We start from the raw sequence: 24994 nt of genomic DNA, 5'->3' as shown, positions 1-24994 counted from the left end.
GAAGTAGCAGGGGGCTAGATGGGTTTAAGCGGGGGCTGTGGTGGGTATGTAGGTGAGAGCTGTGGGAATGGCAGGTTGCGTGGCTACGGCAGAGAGGTTGGATGGGGGTGGTGGAAGGGCAGGGTGGGAGCACAGGGAGCTGTGTCCTGGTGGCCACAATTGGTTCCCCTCCTCTTGAGCCCCTTCCCCCTCTTCTGTCCTCCATCTCGCTCATCTCCCTCTCTGGCATCAGCCCCACTGACGGGCACCACCGACAGAACTGGCTTGCTGGGTGCACTCAGGACAGACTCTGCCCCCAGCACGATGCCGGGGCTCTGCAGACTTACCTTGACGCTGGGCTCGGAGGACTCTCCCCGCTCATCCTGCTGCTGGGCAGCCAGGTGGTGCAGCACGGAGCTGATGCTGGTGCTGCTGGAGGCAGGGCTGTATCTGCAGAGTGGGACTGCACATGCAGGTGGCAGGACCTGAGCCCCCCTCTAGCCCTAGCCAGCCACTGCCTATGCTTGTACATGTCACTGGGCTTCTTCACTTGTTTGTGGGGGCCCTCTTGCCCCTCTAGGCTCTGATAGGCTGCTTCTTGATTGGAAGGGGTGGAGAAAAGTGGCAGCTTTCTCAAGTCCATCTAGAGGTGCCAAAATGAGTTGCCACTTGCAGTAGATTGTGCAGATTTTCGTAATATAGCTCTCCTTTCTTATGTGCTTTGATGAGAAATGAAAGAGTTAATACTTGAAGTGACAGTGTAATTATCACTGGGTATTTGAGAGGTGGCAGAGGTTGCCTGAGCCTCAGCTCTGGTGGAATGGACCCTAATCTGTACAGGTGGGTCAAAATGGGTCACCCTGTAACATGTCTTAATATAATCTGGGACCTATTGTGACAGTCTGAGTGGAGATTAGTTGGCCCTTCATTCTGTCAGTATGCATTAGGGAACAGTTTTGGAGAATTCCTGAATGACTTTGTTCAGTCCAGATAGTAAGAAAGAAACTTGATAATATCCAAGGTGTGAAGTTTAGCTCCTCCAAAGTGGAGTGAGGCTTGGGGAAACATACAGCTAAATGGATAATCTGATTAGGATAACAATCAGAAATTAGTAACCTTAGATAAGGGCATCAAATCACTTGGTCCTTTTGGAATACTATATAAAGTAGCCCCACCATAAGGGTTTAAATCTCTCTTATCCTTCTGGCTAAGGTTATGGCCACTAAGAAGGCAGTCTTCATAAATAAGTGGTACAAAGAGCAGACCACCAAAGGGTCAAAAGGAGGCTCCATCAAATTTATTAAAACAATACTGAGGTCCCAGAAGTGCAGGGTCTCTGCTTCGTGGGAAAACATGAATGAGACCCTGGAGAAATCTAGCCACTGTTGGATGAGACAACAGTCTGGCCTTCCCAATGGGGGATAGTGATCAGAGACAGGTGCCAGATGCACTCTAAGAGAGCTGATGGAGAAGGCTAAATACTTTAAAGTGAGCAGGTAGTCCTGGGATGGCAGCCATCAGTGCTTCCAAGAGAGACAGATGATTCCCCAATGCCCAGATAGAGAGCCTCTTCCATTTAGCAGCACAGGTAAGAGTGGTGGAATCCTTTCTTTTGCAAGCTAGGATATATTGAACTACTAAAGATCAGGATCTATCAGTGGATATTAGCTGGCCAGCATCCAGGTTGCGAGGTCAGGGGGTCTGGATTTGTCCCCTTCAATTGCAAGATGACATCTGGGAGTGTTGAGAGCGTAAGTGGGGGCCATGTTAATAGGTTTATGAGATCAGCAAACAAACTGTATGGGCCATGCTATCATTTGAGCTGCAACCTGTTTGATCTTGAGAGAATTAGAGGGTAAGCATACATGAGTCCAGATACCCATGGGATCAGAAACACATCCGACTGGAAGCTGGAACTGGATCCTGCTCTGGAACAGAACCTATGGTGGTTGGACACAAACAGATCTAAACTCAGGCACCCCCAACCTGTGAAAGATGTCTTGCAGAATAGAGTCCGTGGGTGGTCCTTTGTGGTTGTCTGATATTAATGACTGAGATGGTACCCTAAGGTGTTCTGTAGGCTACAAAAGCGCAGGAGCCCATAGGTGTGACACTGATTGATGCACTTTTCCTCCAGGGGAATCACTTCCTGACACAGCAGCAAGTTCCTCCCTGTTTGTTGATATAGTACATTGCAGTGGTGTGTCCATGAGCAGCTGTACTGTGGCACCTCAAAGAGCCAGGAGGAAAGTTATGCAGAACAGCCCTCAATCAGGATGAGAAAAAAATAGATTTCAGAGAAACACATACCAGGCCAAAAGCATGATGCTATATATCAGTTCCATGATTTCTGACTGACAGTTTATTTAGGGCCTAATATGGGAAGGTGATGAGCATTTCCTACCACCAGGAATAGGAAACTACCTCAGCACCCACTGACTTTCATTGGAGTTGAGCAAATACTCAGCACCTTGTAGGACTAGGCCCAGAGAGTACAAGGTACAACTTCAATTGATTTAGAATTGTCACAGCTGCATTGGCTTCAATTTACAACTGAAGATCTGCTCTGAATTCATTATGATGGGTGGGAGTCTAGAATTTTAATGGATTGCTTTCTTTATGGTATTTTGATTATTTACTCACTTCACCTTTGCCCCTTAAATGGGAGAGTCATTAAAAAAAAAGCCCATTTTAGGAGAAACAAACATAGAAAAAATGAAACATAAAAGGACCTTTTACAGAGTCTTCCAGTGGTTGTGACATAGAACAGGAGAGCGGAGGATAAGCCATTGTGTATGTTGAGGAAGTCTAAGAATAAAGATTATAGGAAAACAGTCCTACCTTTCTTTACAGGGCCTTGATTTACATCCCTGAAATCTCAAATTTTGCTATTACAATGAAGTCCTGTTGCAGACAGAGCTGGCTTTTTATCACCACTTAAAATCTAATTAATCCGTATTGAAGCACAAAGATTTCTGTTGTATTTTAGGGTGAGGGGTCATAGAGCCTTCTTTGTTCATCCTCAGACTTGTAATCATCAGGCATTGGGATATAATTTTACCAAGCAAATTGGAAGGTAACAGATCAAATCTTTATCAGAAAGCCTAACTCATGGTTTAGCAGAGTCCTTCGTCCTTTACATGAAACATTATATTCATGAAGAACAAAAAAGTGCTTCAGAGTTTTCAAAGGGTTAATATCTAAGCTTATATTCAGGGCACAAAGAACTAAGATCATCATAGCTCCGACCACCAGAAAAGATATCAGCTCTTATAGAGACATTCCTCCTAAAGCTTTTTGGACTGTGCTCTTCTAATGGCTTTAGTCTACAGAACTGTGATGCAATTAAGTGGCATTTTATTCTCTCTGTTGGGATGGGTTCTATCCTGTCTCACTACCTATTTACCTCAGTGGAAAAATCTCAATTTAGAATTAAATGAATTGGAGATCTGGACCATGGGACTCTGGCAAGCTTGTGTTGTCCAAGAGGAAGGGGGAATGCAATGCAAGGATTTTGATTCTTTCTTGGCTTTGCCTCCAGAGCTTAGGATTTCTAGGATTTTGATGTTTGTTTCAAATGGATTAGGACTTTTGGGCCTCGTGCTTTCAGGTTTTGGGTTGGACTGTTTAAAGATCGGTGAAAGACAACAGGAACTAAAGAAACGGCTATTACTGCTTGGAGGAACACTCTTCTGGATATCAGGAATTACAGCCATAGTCCCAGTTTCTTGGGTTGCTCACACTACAGTCCAGGAATTTTGGGATGAGAATATCCCAGATATTGTTCCCAGGTGGGATTTTGGGGAAGCACTATTTGTTGGCTGGTTTGCTGGATTTTGTCTTATACTAGGAGGGTCACTACTTAGTTGCACTGTCTGTTCAACTGAAGTCCATCCATCCTCAGCCCATTACACAGTAGCAGAAATGCAAGATCACTGTCAACACTTGGAAACTGAAAATAGTCCTGAAAATCTAGGAGTTTAAGTAGTACAGAAAGTCATCTCTTTCTTTTCAAACTTGAGCGCAAGGCAGAAGCTTGTTCCAATAGTGATTCAAAGGACTCTTTGTTACTTAGCTGATTCTCTGAAGTTGTGTGTCTAATTCTTTCTTCCTGTAATTGTTATTTCAAAGTAGTGTCATCGCCCCGGGGGGGAAAAACTGTTAAACCTTTTGTTTCACAGAACATTAAAGCAATCATGACCGCAGAGAAGAAACACTACTTTGTTTTGCTATTAAAGCTGAACTGTAGACCCCCAAAATATATAAGGTTGCTTTCTTATATGTTGGTTAAGAGCCAAAAATGTAAGTTTCCTTTTCATATGAAACCAGTTAAGTGGAATTCAAAGGCTTTTGACTCCTTATGACATAGCCATCCACCTATCTGATCCAGTAACATTTTCATGATCTAGAGTATTTTCATCTCTAAAAATAGCCTAAAAATACTTGTATTCTGGGTATAGACTTTTGCTACAGAGAGGAGATCTCTGTGTAGGAACTGTGTTTCTTTACCCAGGAAAATTGAAAATTCCCAAAACCCTAAAAAGACTTGCAGAGAACTAGATTTTTTTAAACCACGTTTAGTTTCTTAAAAACGCTGTATGTACTTCATCAGCATCACAGGCCACTGTCCAAAAATAGCTAGTAATTTGTTATCCCAACCTAATACGGGAAAAAAAGACACAAAAGTTAACCTGGATGTTCTGGCACCTGCATATTTCATATACAAAGAAAAAAAATTAAAGAGGCAGGGGTGGTTGAAAATACCTAGTTAAAAAAGAGTTAATTTGCTTATAAGCATTTGCTATTTTATAGAGTATAGGAATTGAGTTTTTAATAATGAACACTTGCTCTGCATTCAATGAAAGATTTCTGTTAAACTTTTCTCATATGTAGCAGCAGTTCTTGTACATGTAAATAGTTTGATTTTAAACAAATATACTTTTTAAAACTTGAGAAATACTGCATTTATTTTACTATATGCAGACAACCTTATTTGTTAAAATATATAAAGTTTGCATGGGCTTATCCAAATACATGGAATGTGAATGATTCAGTTTATGAATCATCATCCTAAATAATGAGTTAATTAAAAACATCCAGAACTATTAAAAACTACTTAAGGAAAAGGGTTGGAGTATTGTTACCCAAATAGTGATAGAAAGGGCACTATTATTTAGCGTATGCTTTTCTGTTCAAAGACAAGATATTTTCTGAAAAGCAAAACCAGTGGAATATGAGCCCAGTTGCAGCCACATCTTTGAATTACTGATTCATCATGTTATTTCTCTATACTCAAAACAAATCCACATAGAACCAGATAAAACTAGATCTGTCCAAGTCCATTTATGAAATAGCATATAAAAGGGGGGGAGGGGGGGAGTATTTCACAGATTACAAAGTTTATGTTTAGTGCAACAAGCACTAAACAGAAAATGTATCTGTAGTAGTTGGTAGAGATATTCCTAAAGCATTTGGACTCTATTATTATTAAAATGGATTTAGCCCACATAAGTAGGATGCAATTAGCTGGAATTTTATTATTTTTGTTAGGATAAGTTTTAACTGGTGCTTATAATAATTTGTCAGACTGGAGAAAATCTCAATTTGGATTTAACTGACCATGGGACTCTGGCAAACCTGTACTGTTCAAGATGAATCAAGAGGAACACAGTGTAAGGATTTTGATTCTTTATTAGCTTTGCCTGCAGAGTTCAGGATTTTAGTGTCTACATCAAATGGGCTTGGACTGAGTCTTCTGATCTCTAGTTTTTGGACTGCTTGAAAATGGGAGCTTCACAACGTGAACTAAAGAAATGACTGTTTATTGCATAAAGGAATACTTTTATGGATATCTGGAATTTGAACCTTGCTCCCAGTTTCTTGTGTTACCCATGTTATAACACAAACATTTTGGAATGAGGCTATCCTGGAGATTGTCCCAGATGGGAATTTGGCTGGTTTGATAGATTGATTCTTTGTGATGGCTTTAAAACTCTACTAGAAGAATCAAACTTTTCAGTTCAGGATTTGTAGGTTTATCTGAAACAGATGAACCACCTCACCTACAAGGTGTTAGATTTTTTTAAACTTTGTTATTCCCTTTAATCACCAAGTTTGAAAACTGCATCCTTCCTGCAAGTCTGGTAAACCATTTTCATGTTCATCGTGGAGAGAAAAAAGAATCAAAACTTTACAGTGATTAGACTAATTACTTTGATTGTATCTGCCTATATGATAATAGTTTATGACTGTGCAGATCTGGTAAATAAGATACAAAATCATAATATAGGGATGTTTAGTTAAAAAAGTTACCGCACATTTTCACGTGTTGATCAATGTATCTGTCATATAAAAAGAACTTACTATGGATCTAAAGTATGAGTTTTGGATTTCCTATTATGGAATATAGGCCTGATTCTATTACATTAAATGGAAAAAACTCCCAGTCACTTAATTTACCTGAGCAAGCATTTTTCTTTGACTTACATATTTCCAACACTTAAGCAGCCTAAATATTTTGCATTGGTGGATTTGCTGTGACAAGAAGGCAATGGGCAAGAAAGTTCTAGGTGTCCATTAAAAATGTTTATGCAAGACCTAGTGGGGTTGATCCTCAGGTGGTGCAAGTAGTCATAGCTCCACTGACTTCAGCAGAGCTATGGCCATTTACACCATCTGAGGCTCTACCTCAGTCTCTCTGTTCTCTTATGTTCTGGGGTGACAGAGAGCAGAGGAGGGAGGTTAATGTGGTAAAGTGGAGTCCAGAGTTCCAAGTCTATCTTATGTCACATGTAAATATATTTTTGGTACTATCAATTTAAATAGACCTCAATTTTCTCTATCACAAAAGCACCACATGCATTGGCACAAACGGTAGCTCATAAGAACCTCAGGCCTAGAATATATTCCAGGACAATACTGAGCTGTGTTGCCTGCATGTGGAAGTTTGCACTTTGGATGGTTGTGGTCATAGCTATTATACACCACTTTGAGGAGCAGTGAACCTACTTGGACATTAACAATGTAGTTTAAGTGAAAAATGATGAGAGCACTTTCTTCAGCATGATATGCCACAATCCTAAGGCCTACCAGTGATTGACAGTAACACTGCAGTGACTTTCTGAAGTTAACAAAAATGGTAAGTGAACATCTACTTTTGCAAAGAGCTCAGAGACAGCCCAGAAAGCAAAGAATTCACTAAAATTAAACACTAGTCTACAAAACAGCTTTGTTAACATTTTTTATTTTTTTCAAATCACTGAAACACATTGAAAGTGCAGAGACGAAAGTTAATCTATGTGATGTATTTGCATACTTTTACAGACAAAATTAGAACAGAAACACATTCGGAATATAACCTGATTAAATATTTAGTTCAGTCCTGAGCATTCGATACTTAATACAGTATAAACATAGCAATAGTAAAAAAGAGATTTTAAAATTATTTGATTTGTATCCTATAACAATTTCTGCTGAACTTTGTTCATTTGGCTAAAACAATAATATTGTTTTGTACCTGTAATACTTAATTTTGATATACACAATTGCAATTACATACTGATAACTGAAACACGAGAACTAATTACTACATTTGTTAGCCCCTGTGCAGCGTAAACTCTACTTCTTTAAGAGTAATATTTATAAATTTGAACTTTATGGTTTGTTCATATCCACTTTTAGTTCAGTCTATTGAATGTTTCAGCAGTGTGAATAATTTGAATTAGTAAAAATACCCTTCCCCCTCCCCAAATTGTTAAAACCTGCCTATAAATAAGTTTGTAACACTATGAATGATTTGGAAAGTGGGGAGAAAGAGCTTATACATTTAAGTCTGTCTCATTTTAAAAATGAGCAAATTTTGCAAACTAAAGCCATCAGAACGTTACAGTCGTGACCACACCCAATCAGAATTTATTTTTTTATACTCCTCTGAATGTTATTCAACATATAAACAAACAGCAGCTAGTCTGGCAAGAATTTAGAAAGCTGTAAATATTTCCCACAATAGTTTAACGTCAAACATTTTAAATGGCCAGAACTGAACTATATTTAACAGAACATAAATAAGACTGTAAATAAATAAAAAAATAAATCATACGGTACAATTCTACACATCCTACAAACATTTTATATAATCAAACTGAGAAGCTGAAACAGTCAACCTTCATTTCACCTCTACATTAAATGTCAAACTTTTGTTTTTAAAATTTGACCTCACAAGCATGAATCATATCTTCTTGTTTCTAGTAGTCTTCTTTTAAAAAAAAAACCCAGCAATAAATGGAAATCCATGGAGAATTATGCTCAGTCAGTTGGCCTGGCTGGCACTTGTTCAAAACTGTGTGGCATCCAGTTATACATTTAAAGGGTTTGAAATAATAAATGTATTTATGTATCACAAGAAAATCCTTGGTGTGTTTAACAGAAGATTCTAGGCACAGAATTTTCTTACCTTGAACTTAGAAGACATTTGCAAACATATTGTAGCTATGTTTTCTTCATCTTTCAACCAGACTAATTACTTTCTGGAAAACTGAAGTACTATGTATAGGTGGCTTGTCAATATAACCTGTAGGTTAAGGACAAAGATTCTATCCACAGAATTAAAAAAAACAAAAAAAAACAACAACTTTGAATTTAACATTTTTTTCAAAAAACTTCAGAGATTATGTACTGTAGATACAAGTTTAGCTACATCGTTTTGGTGGTAAGATCAACCACAAAGTTTTGTTTTACCAAACAGTGTGTTGTAGATGCTTTATTCCAGATCTGATGCAGTAGCATGCTTCCCCAGGGACTATGACAAGAACACCCACAGTTTGTAACAAAAAGGTCTGGTCAGATAAGCTAAAATTCTATTTTGATAGACATCTTGTTCATATTTACTCCTTAAGCTTGTTCAACTTGAACCATCATTATTCTGAAAAACAGCTTGTGTTTTATTTACTTAAAAAAACAATGAGAACTGTAGTACATATCCTACTGAAATATTTGGTTTTCTAGGTCACAGACTTTTCCAGGATGGATTTCTATACCAACAATACTTCTGGTACTTGAGTCAGTGGATTCATTATGAATTTGATGGGTAGTTTTTCCTCTTCTGACAATAGCCCAGATTTAATTTTTCCTGAACCTGATCTTTTTTACATACTGCTTGTTGACAAAAGTAGACAACGTTTAGGTCAAAAGGTTACATTTCAATGTAAGATTTTGCAGCGCAGTGGTATGACTACTCATATATAAACACCTTGGTGTGAATTTGATTCAGCTTCAGTTTCAGAAAGCAGCTGCCCTTTTGGTAGTTTCACTATAAGAGGTTTTAGGGTTACTGGTCTACCATTCCCTTCCCCCGCCTCACCTTGCAGATGCAAAGTACTGTACAGTGCAGCCCAAAGTACTGTACATTCACAAAATGATATTCCTGCACTCAGTACTCCATGTTCTTCCTTCATAGAAATAAAAAGGACAGTCAAAAAATCGTTTTCAGAAACAAAATCCCCATGTAGGTGACGGAAATCTAAACAGCACCTGTTACGAGGCAGCCTTGCTGTTTTGGAAAGGAGCTTGCATTCATGGTTAATTTCAAACTATAAAAGTCACACTTGTACAAAAATATTGCATGGCATAACAGCCATCTTCACAGTCTGCTCACGTGAAAATAGTGAAAAGATAAACAATCTTCTGTCGAACGTAATATTTCTCAACACAGTGCGGTTCAACAGGATACACGCTTTCCTTTGTTCCATCTTTACAAAATAAGAGCACACATGCGATACATACAAACTGTACAAAATTAGCATCGGTGTACCAGAATTGTTCGACTTTGGTTTTCTGGTAGTTGTGGTTTGTTTTTTTGCGCTTTTTAACATACAAGAACTCAGTTCGCTGCATTTTACAAATGAACATCTTTATAGTTGGATGTAAAATAGAAGAAGAACTTTAAAAGCAGGAGGCTATAACTACAAAATGTTCATCTAAAAAGATGAGCAAGTGAAAAAATACTCCAATGAAAAATGTAATTATACATCATCTGCTGGTAGGGATGGTATGTTGATCTTTGCTCTTGTGAAGTAAGCTATCTTCTCCCTAGAATTAGAAAATAAGTTTAAGGAAACCTTTAAAGTGATTAGCAGCTAAAATATCACAAGAACTCCAACAGCTTCAATATATGATGAATAACGTAGGAGAACAGCTCTTTAAAATATCAGTTTTATGCAAAAATTTCAAGTACAAATAATTTGTTCTATTGACTAAAATCCTTAGGGTCAGTGCTTTCAAGCTATCCAATAAATATGCTTGCAGAGAATGCTGTTGCCAGAGAAGTCTGGAATGAAGGGCCTATATTATGCAGATTTATCAAAATAGAGAGCAGCTCCAGTGGGAAGAAAAAAATGAAGCTTCTCAGTACAGCAGTGGCAGCAACAAAAAACTCGTAATCATAACAGTGAGATCGTGGTAACCATATATCCTAATATGGCATTAAAAGGGGAATAATCACTGCTAAAAAAGCATCTGACATCTGATCCAGACTTTCAGCAAGAAAATTAGCGGAAGGAAAAAACAGGGCAGGAGTAACAAGCTGCATGAATACCCTCAAAAAGAGGTTGATAGGATTGTCACTATATGTGCCAGTTGCTTCCCCAGACCTATTATCATCACCTCAGTCTTATCTGGATTGCACTTCAGTTAGCTAGCTAGCTCTCACGCATGTGACAATCTCATCCAGATACTGAACTGGCTTTCAACAGCATTGCATGGCTTATATGGGAAAGATGCAGAGCTCGATGTCATCAGCATACAGAAAGTACCTCCTCATTAGCCCTCTCGGTGGCCCAATGGACATGATGAAAGAGATAGAGACAAAACAGAACCTTGAACTCCGCAAGACATTGCCCCTAGGGGATAAAGAGCCACACTACTCTTGGCAAGTATTTGGTAAAGGAAGGAATGATGGCACCAAAGAGCAGCTACGCCTACTCTTGCTACAGTCTACAGCAAATCTGTAACATTTCATAGTGAACAGTATTGAAAACAGCAGATTTATCAGCACAGGCACCAGGATCTTCACACTTCAGCGTGAGATCATCCACCATTACTACCAACGCCAGTCCAAACCTAAGTTTGTACCAGATTGAAAAGTTTCAAGCAGATTTGGAGCATCTAGATACTCATAACTGTCTATCACCTTAACCAAAAATGGGAGACTGGACAGCAGGTGGCATTTAACCACATTGCCAACGTTACATATTGGTTTCTTGAGCAAAGGTTGCACAACAGCTCCCTGAACAGATACCACCTATATGTCCTGTCTGAAGGAGGTGGTTGACAATCTCCACTAGTAATGGACCTACTACTCTTCTGCTGACCTTTACCTGCTAAGAATGAAGTGAATTAAAAAGACAGCAAAACACCTCTAATAGCTCTCATTGAATTAGACTGAACTTGACTCCTGATCCTGCCTCCCATTCACAGTAGCAGGCAGCCAAGCCCAAATCTGCTCAGTTTTATTCACAACATATCCCTCATAACTGGATGAACTTTACCAACTACCCATGAAGGCAGCTCTGATCAACAAGCTATCTGTCACACAAACCTAATCTACTGATTGAGAGGTTTTGGATTATATGGCAGAGGCAAAGAATCTTTACTTTAAATTCTTATGCCATGGTTATGTGGGAGGCAAAGACTCTTTATGACTCAATATCTCAACATCAGCCTCTGATTTCCGTCACTGGAGACTTTGCTGTCATCATTCTAACTTCACCCGTGAAAGGTGATCTGTAGACCAAGGCAATCTATGAGGGAAAAGCCAGATAAGATGGTGCATGGGACACGCCGTATAGATCATGGATGATAAATGTTTACAATATTCTACCAACCCATCAAGAGTGATCTTTCACAGGAATATCTTCCCACAGAGCCTCCTAGAGGTGCTCTACTTTCATTAGTCTTTGAGTAGGGACCATTAAAACAGGTCCATCACCTGACAGGACTGGTGCGCCCTAAACTCAAACTGTAAGGGGCTATTTCTCCAATACACTGAGCCTGGTTTCCAACTGCTTAAGCTTGAGCTCCAGTTCAAAACACTAGATCAAGAGTACAACTATGTGAACTGAGCCAGTAGCAACCAGTTCACATAGTTACATGGCCATCAGGAACTCCAGAGATGATACCAAGGTTTTATCATTCCGATGAATGTTGAAGTCATTGTGTAACTATCAGCCTCAATTCCTCCAACAACCCTATGGTTAGGAGCTTCCATAGTCCATGCCAAGATCTGGGAGAGCAAGCACCCAAAAATTGATAAGCACCCAAAAATTAGTCCCAAATTATCTCCATTCCAAGACTCACACACAAGATAAAGACAATATATTTTATCCAATTCTACAGTGGGTGACTGCTGTATTCTGAGTTGGAGGCAAACAGCATGGCCATACTACCTCCCTGCTCATTCTCCTTAGGTTGAATCTGTACTGAATAGCTGGCTGCTGCATCAAAATGGATCCATCAGTATTATCCTACCAGCTTTTGGTGATGCAAGCAAGATCAGGTACTTCATCCTTAAGTCACCACAGGTGACACTATTAACCACCAATCTTGCATTTAATAGCATGAGCCTAAGGCTAGAACCACAACCTCTTAGGAGTTAATTACAGGCAAAACCAACAGAAATGAAATTTACAAGATTTCATTTCTGGTTTATGCTGAACAAACCCCATAAACAATCTCCACCTGCCTTGGTTCTCCCTGCTGGCTGTCAAAAGGGACTGGAGGGAGCCAAAGCCTGACAGCCAGCCATCCAGTTATGGTGCCAGTCATGAGGATTTCCTGGTCAAATGAAGATTGCCTTAACACTCACTATTACGTGTTCTAGATTGATTGGCATCAGGGAGATTTACTAAAATTATGCCAAAGAACCTCTGTTACTTGAAATTCTGCTCTTTGTCCCCCAACTCTGTTATTTAGTCTCTGAAATGACTAAACTGTTACACATCAGAGCCCTAGATTAAGAGAAGATTTAGATTTTGACTAATACAGCATTGGCATATTGGCTTACACTCATCGATAATTCATGTTGCAACACTGCAGCAAATTGACCAATTCTAAATAAAAGGACGTTCTTAAAATGAGAGCTTAGACTGACTAACTTTACAGATTTAGAAGAGCCAGAAGACCAACCAGAACATGCTGTACCTGAATGACTGCACTTGCAATGGCACTTTCTGGCTCTGTTCCCGTAACCGACATACATCCTTGGAAGCTTTTCTCATCAATTTTTCAGCACTTAAACCCTGTTTCTGTTCCTCCTTTGATTGTTCAGCCTGTAGAGGGGAAAAAATTACAACATCCAGCAATTGACAATTTCAGAGAGGCTGTAGGAGGAAGAATGTGGAGTTAAACTCATCAGGCAAAATCTCTTTATACAAGGGAGTTAATGGAACATAGCACAAAGTTACTGACATCTCAAGTAGAAGTGATGAGCATCACTTCAATAGGGAGGTGGACATTAATTTAGAAAAGGAAAGAATGCACCAGCACCTCCACTAGCTAGATGCCTGAGGCGAGATAATTTATTTCCTGATTTATAACAGACTAGGGCCATGTCAGTTTGAACAATACCAGTCATTGCATGGCCAAGTGTTTAGTTACAAAAGGGAAAGAGAAGGTGCCTTCCTCATATTTAAAATACTTCTGCCCATTTATACTTCTCTACAATGCTCATCTTACCAGCTTCTTAAAAAGAAACTGGCTCGTGACTAGAGCTCAGCCCCTCTAATGTTAACAATTTTAGATCTATTACTTACAAATGACCATTTGTTGTAGTATTGCTAAGGAAAATAGTAGGGCTGTTGATTAATCACAGTTAACTCACACGATTAATAAAAAAAAATCATGATTAAAAAAATTAATCGCTATTAATCGCCGTTTTAATCGTACTGTTAAACAATAGAATACCAATTGAAATTTATTAAATATTTTGGATTTTTTTCTAGATTTTCATATATACTGTAGTCTGCGTTGTAACTGAAATCAAAGTTTACATTATTTTTTATTACAAATATTTGGCACTGTAAAAATGATAAAAGAAATAGTATTTTTCAATTCACCTTCTACAAGTACTGTAGTGCAATTGCTTTGTCATGAAAGTGCAACTTACAAATATAGATTTGTTGTTACATAACTGCACTCAAAACCAAAACAATATAAAACTTTAGAACCTACAAGTCCACTCAGTCCTACTTCTTGTTCAGTCAATCGCTAAGACAAACAAGTTTGTTTACATTTACGGGAGATAATGCTGCCCAATTCTTATTTACAATATCACCAGAAAGTGAGAACAGGTATTTGCATGGCACTTTTGTAGCCAGCATTGCAAGGGATTTACATGCCAGATATGTTAAACATGTGTATGCCTCTTCATGCTTCAGCCACCATTCCAGAGGACATCCTTCCATGCTGATGATGCTCGTTAAAAAAATAATGCGTTAATTAAATTTGTGACTGAACTTACTAGGGGAGAATTTTATGTCCCCTGCTCTGTTTTACCAGCATTCTGCCATATATTTCATGTTATAGCAGTCTCAGATGATGACCCAGCACATGCTTGTTTTAAGAACACTTTCACTGCAGATTTGACAACACAAAGAAGGTACCAATGTGAGATTTCTAAAAATAGCTACAGCACTCAACCCAAGGTTTAAGAATCTGAAGTGCCATCCAAAATCTGAGAGGGATGAGATATCGAACACGCTTTCAGAAGTCTTAAAAGAGCAACACTGATGCGGAAACTACAGAACCCAAACCACCAAGAAAATAAATCAACCTTCTGCTGGTGGCATCTGACTCAGATAATGAAAATGAACATGCCTCAGACCACTCTGCTTTAGATCGTTAACAAGTAGAACTCGTCATCAGCGTGGACATATGTCTTCTGGAATGGTGGTTGAAGCATGAAGGGACATATGAATCTTTAGCGCATCTGGCACATAAATATCTTGCAATGCCGGCTACAACAGTGCCATGCGAACGCCTGTTCTCACTTTCAGGTGACATTGTGAACAGGAAGTGGGCAGCAGTATCTCCTGCAAATGTAAACAGACTTGTTTGGCTGAGTGATTGGCTAAAGAAGAAGTAGGACTAAGTGGACGTGTAGGTTTTAAAGTTTTACATTGTTTTATTTTTGAATGCAGTTTTTTGGTGCATAATTCTACATTTGTAAGTTCAACTGTCATGACAAAGAGATTGCACTATAGTACTTGTATTAGGTGAATTGAAAAACTGAAATTGAAAATACTTGTAATCCAAAATAAATAAGAAGTGTGCACCGTACACTTTGTATTCTGTGTTGTAATTGAAATCAATATATTTGAAAATGTAGAAAAATCCCCCCCCAAATTTAATTTTTTTAGTTGCATGATTAATTATGATTAATTTTTTTAATCGCTTCACAGCCCTAGAAAATAGTATTTTTGTGGCAGTCACCGAATTGCACCGTGGAGTTGGGGTACAGCCGCGCAGCATTTTGGAGCAAGTGAGAGCCCATCCCCCTCCCTAGGCTTCAGAGCCAAGTTCCAGCCTGAGCCACAGCTTCAAAGTGCTGTCTACACAGCTACTTTTAGAGTGCTAGTGTGAACACTGCTAGCCCAAGTCTGTCGAAACACACTGGGAGGCTCGCTCCTGCTTGCTCCAAAATGCTATGAAGACATACCTTGAATGTATGGGCTACAAAAAGCAGCACACTTTCAACCTGTTGAAAATGAACATCACTAATTTGCCTTCAAAATCAAAATCTATTGTACTAACATTTTTTAATACGCTCCTATTTCTTGCACTTCATTTTTTTAAATAGAAGCAATTTTGCAATAATATAAGAGAAAAGATCCATTTCAGAACATTAATACTTAACCACATATTTTAAAGGTGAGAGAAGGAAAAACAAAGCAGCAAAAATAGCTGTTTTTCCTGTATGTAAATGATCATTATATTAAAAAATTGTTCTACTATACTTGCATTGATCATAGAAATGTCTCCACCAATGATCATAGAAAAGTTACCACCCCGAATAAAGCTATGGTTTATTAGTATCACTGCTGAAACCACACACCCATCCCCCTGGAAATCCCTCTCTCCCCTCAAAATATCAAGTCAGATTTTAAAATTGAGGGTAATACAGAAATATTTTCCCCATTAGTTCTTGGACACTAGCAAGCACGGTATATACACGGCAAGAATAGCAATCTGCAACTTATTGCTGGCAATGTAAAGTAACACTTGGAACATTAATACATGTTTTGTCAGTGGCCATCTGTTAAAATCACAAGCATTCCCAACTAATGTTGACTATCGCAATATGTAAGCATATACTATTTCAAGTTTTCTATTTTTATTTTCACTTCACATATCTATGATATTTCTGGAAATTGTACCACATTTAAGAGTAAATAGCAGGAAAGGAATGTGCTGTCTCTGATAAATGCAGAAACAAAACATCTACAGTGAGAAAGACAGACTGTCAAAAGAAAATTCTCAGCAGATCTGGAAAAAGCTCTCCCTGGGTCAGATCTGCATTTTCAGCACAGGGCAGAAAAGGTCACAGCCACGTGGTAATGTTTTTTTTCTACAGTTCAAGAAAGATAAAATAGCCCCAATTCTCTCCCTTCCTGGTAAGACAAGTGTGGGTCTCAGTGTTTCACTTGCTTCTGAAAAATGTTACAACATCATTTTAATAAAGGATAGAGAGGCATTTATAGAAGTTCTGGTGAACTAGGTAACCTTTTAGTATGGATGTAAGGAGTGATATAGTACATCATGATCATGCCACAGCTTACAGTTTGTAATTATCTGCGGACAGCACTTGAAAGAGTGACTGGTAGGGCTTCTTGTTATTCAAAGCCTTGAATTAACTCACATCAGTACTTAACACCACCCAAGGAGTTTGTGCTAGCACTACAGGCAGGGGCAACAGACTGGCCACGCTGCCAGACCTGAAACGACCTGTTACATCCCTGCCCACCAACCTATTTATCAAAATGCTTGCAGCTCCCATTTCAAAACCTGAAAAAAATAGCAGTGAAGAAGTGTGTTTTCAGAGCACTTTCAGTAACTGAGTTGCAGGCCCTGTTTCCCCTACCTGAGCAATTCCTACATCAGGTACTGGAGGCGCCATGAGCCTGCACTCTCATGTTTAATTGGGAAGGGGCTGAGTTTGCACTTTCCCCCAATGGAAGCAGCAGGCACTTCAGCTGATCTTGGGAAATCCATGGAGGCAGATACTTCAATAAACAGGCCCTGTGCCTCTGTACTGGATCCCCAGCCCATCCCTCCCTCACCTCCAACTTCGTCTGAACCCACAGCAGTATGATTTCTGATTGGGATCCCCCACTAACCATTGCTCTTAGAGACCCCTTGGTAGCAAGAGGGTTACATGAGGGAATGTTGCCACCAGCAGTAGAACCCACACCCCGTCCTTGTCCCAACCCTGCCCAGGACACAACCTGGACTCCATGGGGGTAGTGGTAGATGCCACAGAGGCTGCACTCTGCTTTTGCTGCTTCTCCCCCATCTTGATTCCCCGTGTTCTTGTACCTTTCACCTGCAGTATGGAGGGGACATCCTGAAAAAAGCAATGCAGATCATTTGGCTCTCGCTAACTCCAGTATTATTAAAGCTCAGTGCAGCATCACCAAGCTACCACATCACACACTGTAGGTGAAGAGGTGAGTGAGCCTCAGGGCAACTGAGCACAGGAAAGCTCTCCCCTGTCTAAGCGCATGAGTTCCCAAATCATTGTACAGAACAGACCAACATGATGATAGACATTTTCTCTTCTCCCATTACCAACAGAATGGACCATCTCCCCTCCCCATTCATGAATGTGGAGATCATCTCCCTTCATCAGTGTAAGGAGCTGAGACAGTGATTAGGTGAATTTACCTCATGTAAAGTGGTAAGGGCTTAAGTGTACTTAATCAATCATATACACACACACACACAGGCTAGTAATATATAAGGAGGTGCATAACCAATATAATCAATACAATGAGTTAGGGTTACCTGTAAATAACCCTTTTTGGGAAGAAGTGCAAAACAAAGCCATTTGGCTAATTCAGATTTAACTTACTGTGTATTCTCTTATTCAGCTCTTGAAATGTCCCTGATATTTGGGTACACAACAAGGATGAAATTACAATGAAAAGTCACAATAACCCAGCCAAATATAATCAGAATAAACAAGGAAAGTCCCTAAAGTACCAGACAAATACACAAGTTATACAGGTAAACAAGTTATACAATTTAGGGCACAATGCAGAAGGTTATATTTGTTCATAAAATGTTATTATTAGGTAATGAATCAGAGGAGAGGGGTATTGATAAAAGTACAGAATCGTCTTGGGTATAAAAGACTGTACTGAGATGTTAAGTCTCTGCCTAGGGTGTGTGCAGCCTGTTCACTGGCCTGCCACCCTCAATTGATCACTAAGATGTGGTACTTTGTACCTATGCTGAAATAAATCTGTTCCTTGGATCCGAACACTGGAGTTAGCAGTGGTTTTGTCTGTTATAGCAAGCAGTCATTGTCTGCTTTGCAGACATTTAATATGAGTGTTTAGATCTTTTGGAAAAAAAAAAGAATAAAAATGTCTAACTTTTGCTATTCTTTCCACTTCTCCTTCCCACTTGCTCCATTTTTCTCAGCTGAAAACCAGGTGAATAGCTATCACCCAACTCTCTGCAGACCACTAAAAAGTGTTCTACAGAGCACAATTTGGCAGCCTCTGAGCAGATTAATGCCTGGGGTGAGTAAGTTTCATATTGATTCAATGCAACAATTCTTTTCTGAGCAGCTGTTCTAATTTCCTACACTGAATTGCAGTATGAAAGCACACAGGATACCAGTTCAAAACTTCTTAAAAATGAGAGACCCTCAAAACAAAAATTTGAATTAACTCTGTCAGGGGATTTTTAATATCTGAGGTTTTGACTCAGGCCCAACATTTATACTGTTTTTAATACTGCCTAAAAAGAAACATCTGTGGATGGCAGTTTTGTTTTACTATACAGTTGGTAAAATGTGTCTTTATTTCTGCAATTGCACTTTAAAAAAAAATTAGTTCTGCAAGCATAACATGTAAAAAGGGTCCTGAAACCAAAGATCTGTCTATGTGGCATTAACCTCATATTACAGATTATCTCCACATGGAGAGGTTAATTTACCAAACAGGGAAATAGAATAGGCTTTTTTTTTTTAAATGAAATTTGGAAATCTTTCCCAGAACGGTACAGTGGATCAGAACTTTAGAGGACTATACTCTAGATATGTAAATACTGAGCATGTGATGAGAGCTGTTTTAGGGAACTCATTTTATTTATTATTAAAATATTAAGACACCTAAAACTTATTTTGAAATGCTGGATAATCTTTCTATTTTTTCTGATCTCTTCTGTCTCCTTAACCCTATTCAAACCAGAAGAAATACATCCTATTGTTGAAGAACTATGCAAGGTTCTCTGCATTATGGATGATCACACTAGCCCTCTTGGAGTAGGGGATTTACACTCTATATACACTGGGGAGGTCTCCATATTGTCTCCAAATAGGTTGCTGTGGTGGGACTGTTGTAGCGGGACCACTGAATTTTTGTTTACATTGGTGACTGGGAAATCCCCCACACCTTCAGGTTTTGTTTTCACTGAAGATTATCTAAAATTCTCCCACACTTGCTGTAGCCGTATTGGTCCTAACTATGCTGGGACTTTCAGGCTTTGTAAAGAAATACGACCATGTTGTCTAGACTAGCCTGTTTAGCCTACACAGTGGTAAAGTGGCACTAGCAGCCAGTCTACAATAGCATTCTCAACATTGCTAGCACTGCTGGGGACTGCGTCAGTACTAAAACAACCAACCACAACCACTCAACCCAACCGCAGGAGAGTATCCTACAAGCTCTCAGTGTAGACAGCTGTAGGAGGTGCAGAGAGACTGATTCGTAGCCTGGAACAGAGGCATTAGAAGGGACTGTACTGTAGCATTACAACCTGAATGCAACTTGGGGGTGGATGCCATTCTCCTTAATTCTCCACAAAAGCCTAGGCTTTACACTGGGAGGGATGAGAACTTCAGCCATTGGTTCCCTGACACTAGAAATGTAAATTAAGGGACCTTTACAGTACTAACTAATGCAGAGATCTGTACATGGTAATGGGGATAACTATGGATTGGAGTAATCCCTTATTTTTTAATAAGGTAATAGCTTCATATTTGTCTACAGTGTGGAGGTAGAAATAAGGCCTGATACTCAATTGCTTAACAAATTTATCTTTTTTTCCTTAAATAATCAAACTTTTCTAGTTACAAAACAACAAGAAGGAGCTTAAACATACACAAAGAATCCACGTGGATAAAAATAACAAACTTTGCACTGTCAGCACATTTCACCCAAGAATCTCCAAGAATTTTTCCCAACGCGGAGCCCTCCATGCTACTGTGTGTGAGTATCACAGAACCATTTTAGAAAACAAGGAACTGAGGGACAGAGAGGATGTGTGTCTTGCTTACAGACAGTCTGTGGTAGATCCAGTAATTGATCCAGGCAATGTGAGCCCCTACATTGCTCTAATCAGTAGACTATTTTACATACTATTTCTTACTTATTTTTTAATCTTTTCTGAAATGCATCTACCTCTTGGTGGGTGAAACTCAGCTCTCCCTGGCCAAAGTCAGAAAAAGGGTGTTCTGAAGGAGAAACTCAGCTGGGGTGGGGGTCCTGTGGGGCTGCTGCACAGCCCCTCCGCAGGTATTATTACAGCCTATAGTCTCAAATCATGGCTTCTGTCTCTCTATGCCCTCTTTGTTGAGGTTTCTAGTCAGCTACATCTGTGTAGAGTTTGAACCAGCTACCCCTGAATAGCAACCCCCTCCACCCAACAAAACAAAAACATTGACTTCAATGGGAGGAGGACTGGGATTTAAGATTATTAAACCTTTAAATGGATTTCTATATTGTTTCAGAACACAAACCCCGCCTCCAAATGAAAAAGAGTGTTTCACCTCCAAATTAATTGGCTACTCAATTTGATGTTCAACTTCAGAATAACATTACTTCTGGTGTTCAGCGAATTCTAGGTTTAAATAAATAAATAATTACTTGATCCTGGATTAATTCTTTAGTAGATTTTTTCCTTAGATTTCCCATCATCCTTTACTCATGTTACATAATTCAGCTTTATAATTAGTTAAACTTAATACTCCTGTAAATATCTTCTAAAAACATCTAAACAACCAAATCAAATTGAAGAACCTATAGTAAAGGGTTTTTAATTTTTTTTGTTTAGTACTACTATGGACTCATTCCTATAGACAGGACATTTTTCATTTGTGCTTCCTTCACAACCAGACTGTAACTACAAGGTTTTTAAGCACAGCCCTCTCTGGAAATAAATGAGTGCTTATCATAAAATGATGAGTTTTGTTCACTATTTATACCTGCTTTTCAGCTTGTTTCAAGAGCTTTTGGAATCGCTCATCCTCCAACACACACTGGGGAAGGTCAGTCTCTCCTCTGGCTTTCATCTCCTCAAGCTTCTGTTTAAGATCATGCAGTGCCTGAAGTTCATCGTTCAGCCGATTCTGTCGCGTCCGAGAAGCTTGGAGGTCCAGCTCCAAGTCAAGAGAAGTGCGTACAGGGTGCTCTTGCGTAGCTCTTCGCATGATCGACTGGCACGCAGGCTGAATTGTTCAGGAACGATAATGTAATAAAAAGTAAGGTACATTTAATATACAAAGGCTGAGGTAAGGAGTTGCCAGTTGGGTAAGGAATGTTCACATTTATTTTTTCTGAGCACAAGTTGCCATACCAGATCAGGTCAAAGTCCATAGGCCATCTACTCTGGAACTCTGCTTCTGGCAGCAGCCAGTGCCTAAAGCTTCACAAGATGCTGTAAAACTCCTATAGTTTGTACATTACAGATGCCATATGGCTATGCTAGAATAGCCATGCCAGCATAGCCCCCACTCCCAGGAGTTTTTCTGTCCAGCAGAGCACTACCTCCCTGAATGATATTAGCTATGTTGCCAGAAGCCCTCTCTCATGAAGATAGCTGCATCTACAGTGGGGCTTTTGTTGGCATAACTATGTCGATCAGGGGTATGGTTTTTTCACTCCCTTGACTGATGTAGCTATGCTGACATAATTTATGTGTAGACCAAAAGCCTTAGAGAAAAATTGATTTCTGACCCTCACAGCAACACAATTATAAAGTATGAGATTTAATAGTCTTTAGCTTTCCTAGCTCTGCATGTGTGTCATTAATAGTCATAAAATTATCCAGGACTTCTAAAATTCCAGACATAGCATTTGATTCAATTACCTCCTGTAGCAGGCCTCAATCCAGCAAGGCACTTAAATAAATGTCTAACTTTAAGCGCGAGTAGTCCCATTGATTTCAGTAGGACTATTAATTTTCTAAAGTACCTTGCTTATTCGGGAATGCCAGAGATTGACCATAGTCTGTAAACAAATATTTCCCTTTCAGTGCTTCAAATTTATTTCCTTTCATTTAATTGAGTTTTCTCACATGATGGTCAGAGTAAACCCCCCCCCCCCCGCCTCGACTTTGCAATCTCTTCTCCCACATCAACTCTGCCATCCTGCTAAGTACAGTCAGCCTTCCTTAGACCCTTTCAATGCTTGTTTTATCTCTGAAGCCTAGTAACCAAAAATGGACACAGCCCCCTAGGTGAGAATGTACATTTCATTTTATGTATTGTCATAATATCCTTTTCTCCTTCAAATCCCTTCATTAGTCACAAAAGTTCTTGGAGGAAATTCATTGAAAAAGAAAACTTAAGTACGGCTGAACCCTTGAAACTATGGGATTTTCCCAACCCTTCCACCAAAACTATGTTTAGGATGAAAGTTGTCTGTGTGTTCTTTATATATACTGTATATAAACATGCAGAATATATTATTTTATATTTAAATAGCGTGTTGCATTATTGAAGGATCCCAATGACTTTTATACATTGTACAGCATATCTCTGAAACAACTAACCCTAAATGTGAGGGTGGAAACTATCTGATGCACATCCTAATACTGAAGAAGGTGAAATTCTGCCCCAGGGTACCAGGGCAAACCTCTACTCTCACAAGAAATGCCATGGGATCGTTACTATCCAAACACTGGCGAGACAATTTTGTTGCTAAAGGTCTCATTCAAAGACCTACACACAATTAATGGAACTCTGTTTATCTGCTTTGGAAAGATGATGGGCTGAGTCACAGTTGTGTCAAGATTTGGATCTGGGATCCCAGGGAGTCTGGGTGTTTCAAAGAGATGTTGAGATCACTCTAGAAACTCCAGATGCCTAAAATCAAGCTGATGGTTTAAAATGAAATAGAAAAAAGTAGCAGATATGTGGATCACTGCTCAGGTGAGACGGCACTTACCCTTTTAACTCTCAAGCTCCTCCGTTCTGTGGCATTTCTCACAAAGAGAGACTTTTTGGCCAGTGTTGAGCTGTCACTGTCACTTCGATTCAGCTGTCAAAATATGGATATAAACACTCTGATATAAAACAGCGGTATATTTTAATACAAGGCCTGTTCTGTTTTTAAGTTAGAAACATTTAGAAAACCTCAAGGATGTTGATGTGGATCATTCTTGGGGTTCAATAAAACCTCTCAGTCAGATAAAATATATGTCCAGGGGTAGCATCTTAAAGAGCGCAGAGACATTTGCTGCATGAAAGCAATCTGAAGCCACATACTGAAACCTAGGTTATTTAGTGGTGGTGAAGGATAACATTAGGTAATTTGACTCTATTTTTGATCTTCAATTTATATTGCCAATCCAGACAATATCAGTGGTTCTATAATGTGAATAAACATCTCCCCCATACACATCAAGACATTTCAGCAGTTTTTACTTGGAAGCAAAACAATGATTCAGCCAATAGGTTGGCAACTTAACTTCTTAGCTGAGACCCCATTTCCCAACATTTTGAAACTCAAGCCCCACTTTCAGGGGAAGGGAATCCTCTGCTACCTCATGTACTGTTAAAGGCCCACTCACCTTAATTTATCAATCTGATATGCCTCCCTTGGGGGAGTTGTGGCCAACACTGGTTTAGCCAATCACATTCTCTTCCTCATAGAGCACATGACAGTCACAGCATAATGATGACACACAGGTGATGGAAGGTTACTCATGGCTTGAAATTGACTGTTGCATCAGTCATCAATTACGGTGAAATTAAAATAGGATCATCTGCAGTTTACAATATTTTACTGAAAATGCATTGTGGATTGTTTAAAAAGTTTAATTAGCTTAGCACAGGGCATACTGCCAGAGCATTGGCTGTTTTACAGTCCTCTTACTTCCAAGGTTGCGAATAATATTCACTTGCCTGGGGTAGATCCTTATCAACAGAGCTGCACAGGGAAAAGCAAATTACTCTACACGTTCACCTGGCCAACAAGCAACAATCTCAACCTCAGTATTATTTGGATTGAATGTATGTATGTGCAGATCCTCCTACAAGAACACTACTACTTCTCAGAAATCAGTACCACAGACTCTTTTCTTAGGCCATGTCTACACTGCGTACCTTACAGCGGCACAGCTGTGCCACTGTAAGGTCCTCCATGTAGCTGCTGTATGCTGGCAGGAAAGAGCTCTCCTGCTGAGGAAATAAAACCACCCAACGACGGCGGTAGCTTTGTCAGCGGGGGAGCGTCTCCTGCTGACAAAGTGCTGTTCACACTGGTGCTTTTTGTCAGTTAGGGATGTGTTTTTTTCACACACCTGACCGACAAAAATTTTGCCGAAAGTGCCGTGTAGACATAGTCTAAGTTACACTATAGAATCATAGAATATCAGGGTTGGAAGGGACCTCATCTAGTCCAACCCCCTGCTCAAAGCAGGACCAATCCCCAGATAGATTTTTGCTCCAGTTTCCTAAATGGCCCCCTCAAGGATTGAACTCACAACCCTGGGTTTAGTAGGCCAATGCTCA

At 39.4% G+C, this 24994-nt stretch overlaps 2 protein-coding genes and 1 pseudogene across 5 annotated transcripts in view; 2 read left to right on the top strand and 1 right to left on the bottom strand.

Annotated features, from left to right (window-relative positions):
- The first annotated feature begins 3294 nt into the window (after positions 1-3294).
- LOC120407036 (claudin-22-like) lies at positions 3295-3963 on the top strand. The gene has a single exon (XM_039542361.1). The coding sequence runs from the start codon at positions 3295-3297 to the stop codon at positions 3961-3963; it is 669 nt and encodes a 222-aa protein (XP_039398295.1).
- A 1508-nt stretch (positions 3964-5471) lies between these two features.
- LOC120406859 lies at positions 5472-6012 on the top strand (annotated as a pseudogene).
- A 1194-nt stretch (positions 6013-7206) lies between these two features.
- The window catches only part of WWC2 (WW and C2 domain containing 2), a 142230-nt gene continuing 124442 nt past the window's right edge, over positions 7207-24994 (bottom strand). For all 4 annotated transcript variants that reach the window (XM_039542123.1, XM_039542124.1, XM_039542127.1 and 1 more), the window contains 4 exons: positions 23427-23519; positions 21464-21706; positions 13174-13301; positions 7207-10065 (listed from right to left, as the gene is read on the bottom strand). In XM_039542123.1, the coding sequence (XP_039398057.1) occupies positions 9999-10065; positions 13174-13301; positions 21464-21706; positions 23427-23519 (531 nt within the window). In that variant the 3' untranslated portion in view covers positions 7207-9998. The remainder of the gene's footprint in view (positions 10066-13173; positions 13302-21463; positions 21707-23426; positions 23520-24994) is intronic.

The sequence above is a fragment of the Mauremys reevesii genome, linkage group 5 (genome assembly GCF_016161935.1).
Source record: "Mauremys reevesii isolate NIE-2019 linkage group 5, ASM1616193v1, whole genome shotgun sequence".
Taxonomy (NCBI): Eukaryota; Metazoa; Chordata; order Testudines; family Geoemydidae; genus Mauremys; species Mauremys reevesii.
Note: the sequence above shows the minus strand (reverse complement) of the source record. Positions and strands in the feature narration are given on the sequence as shown.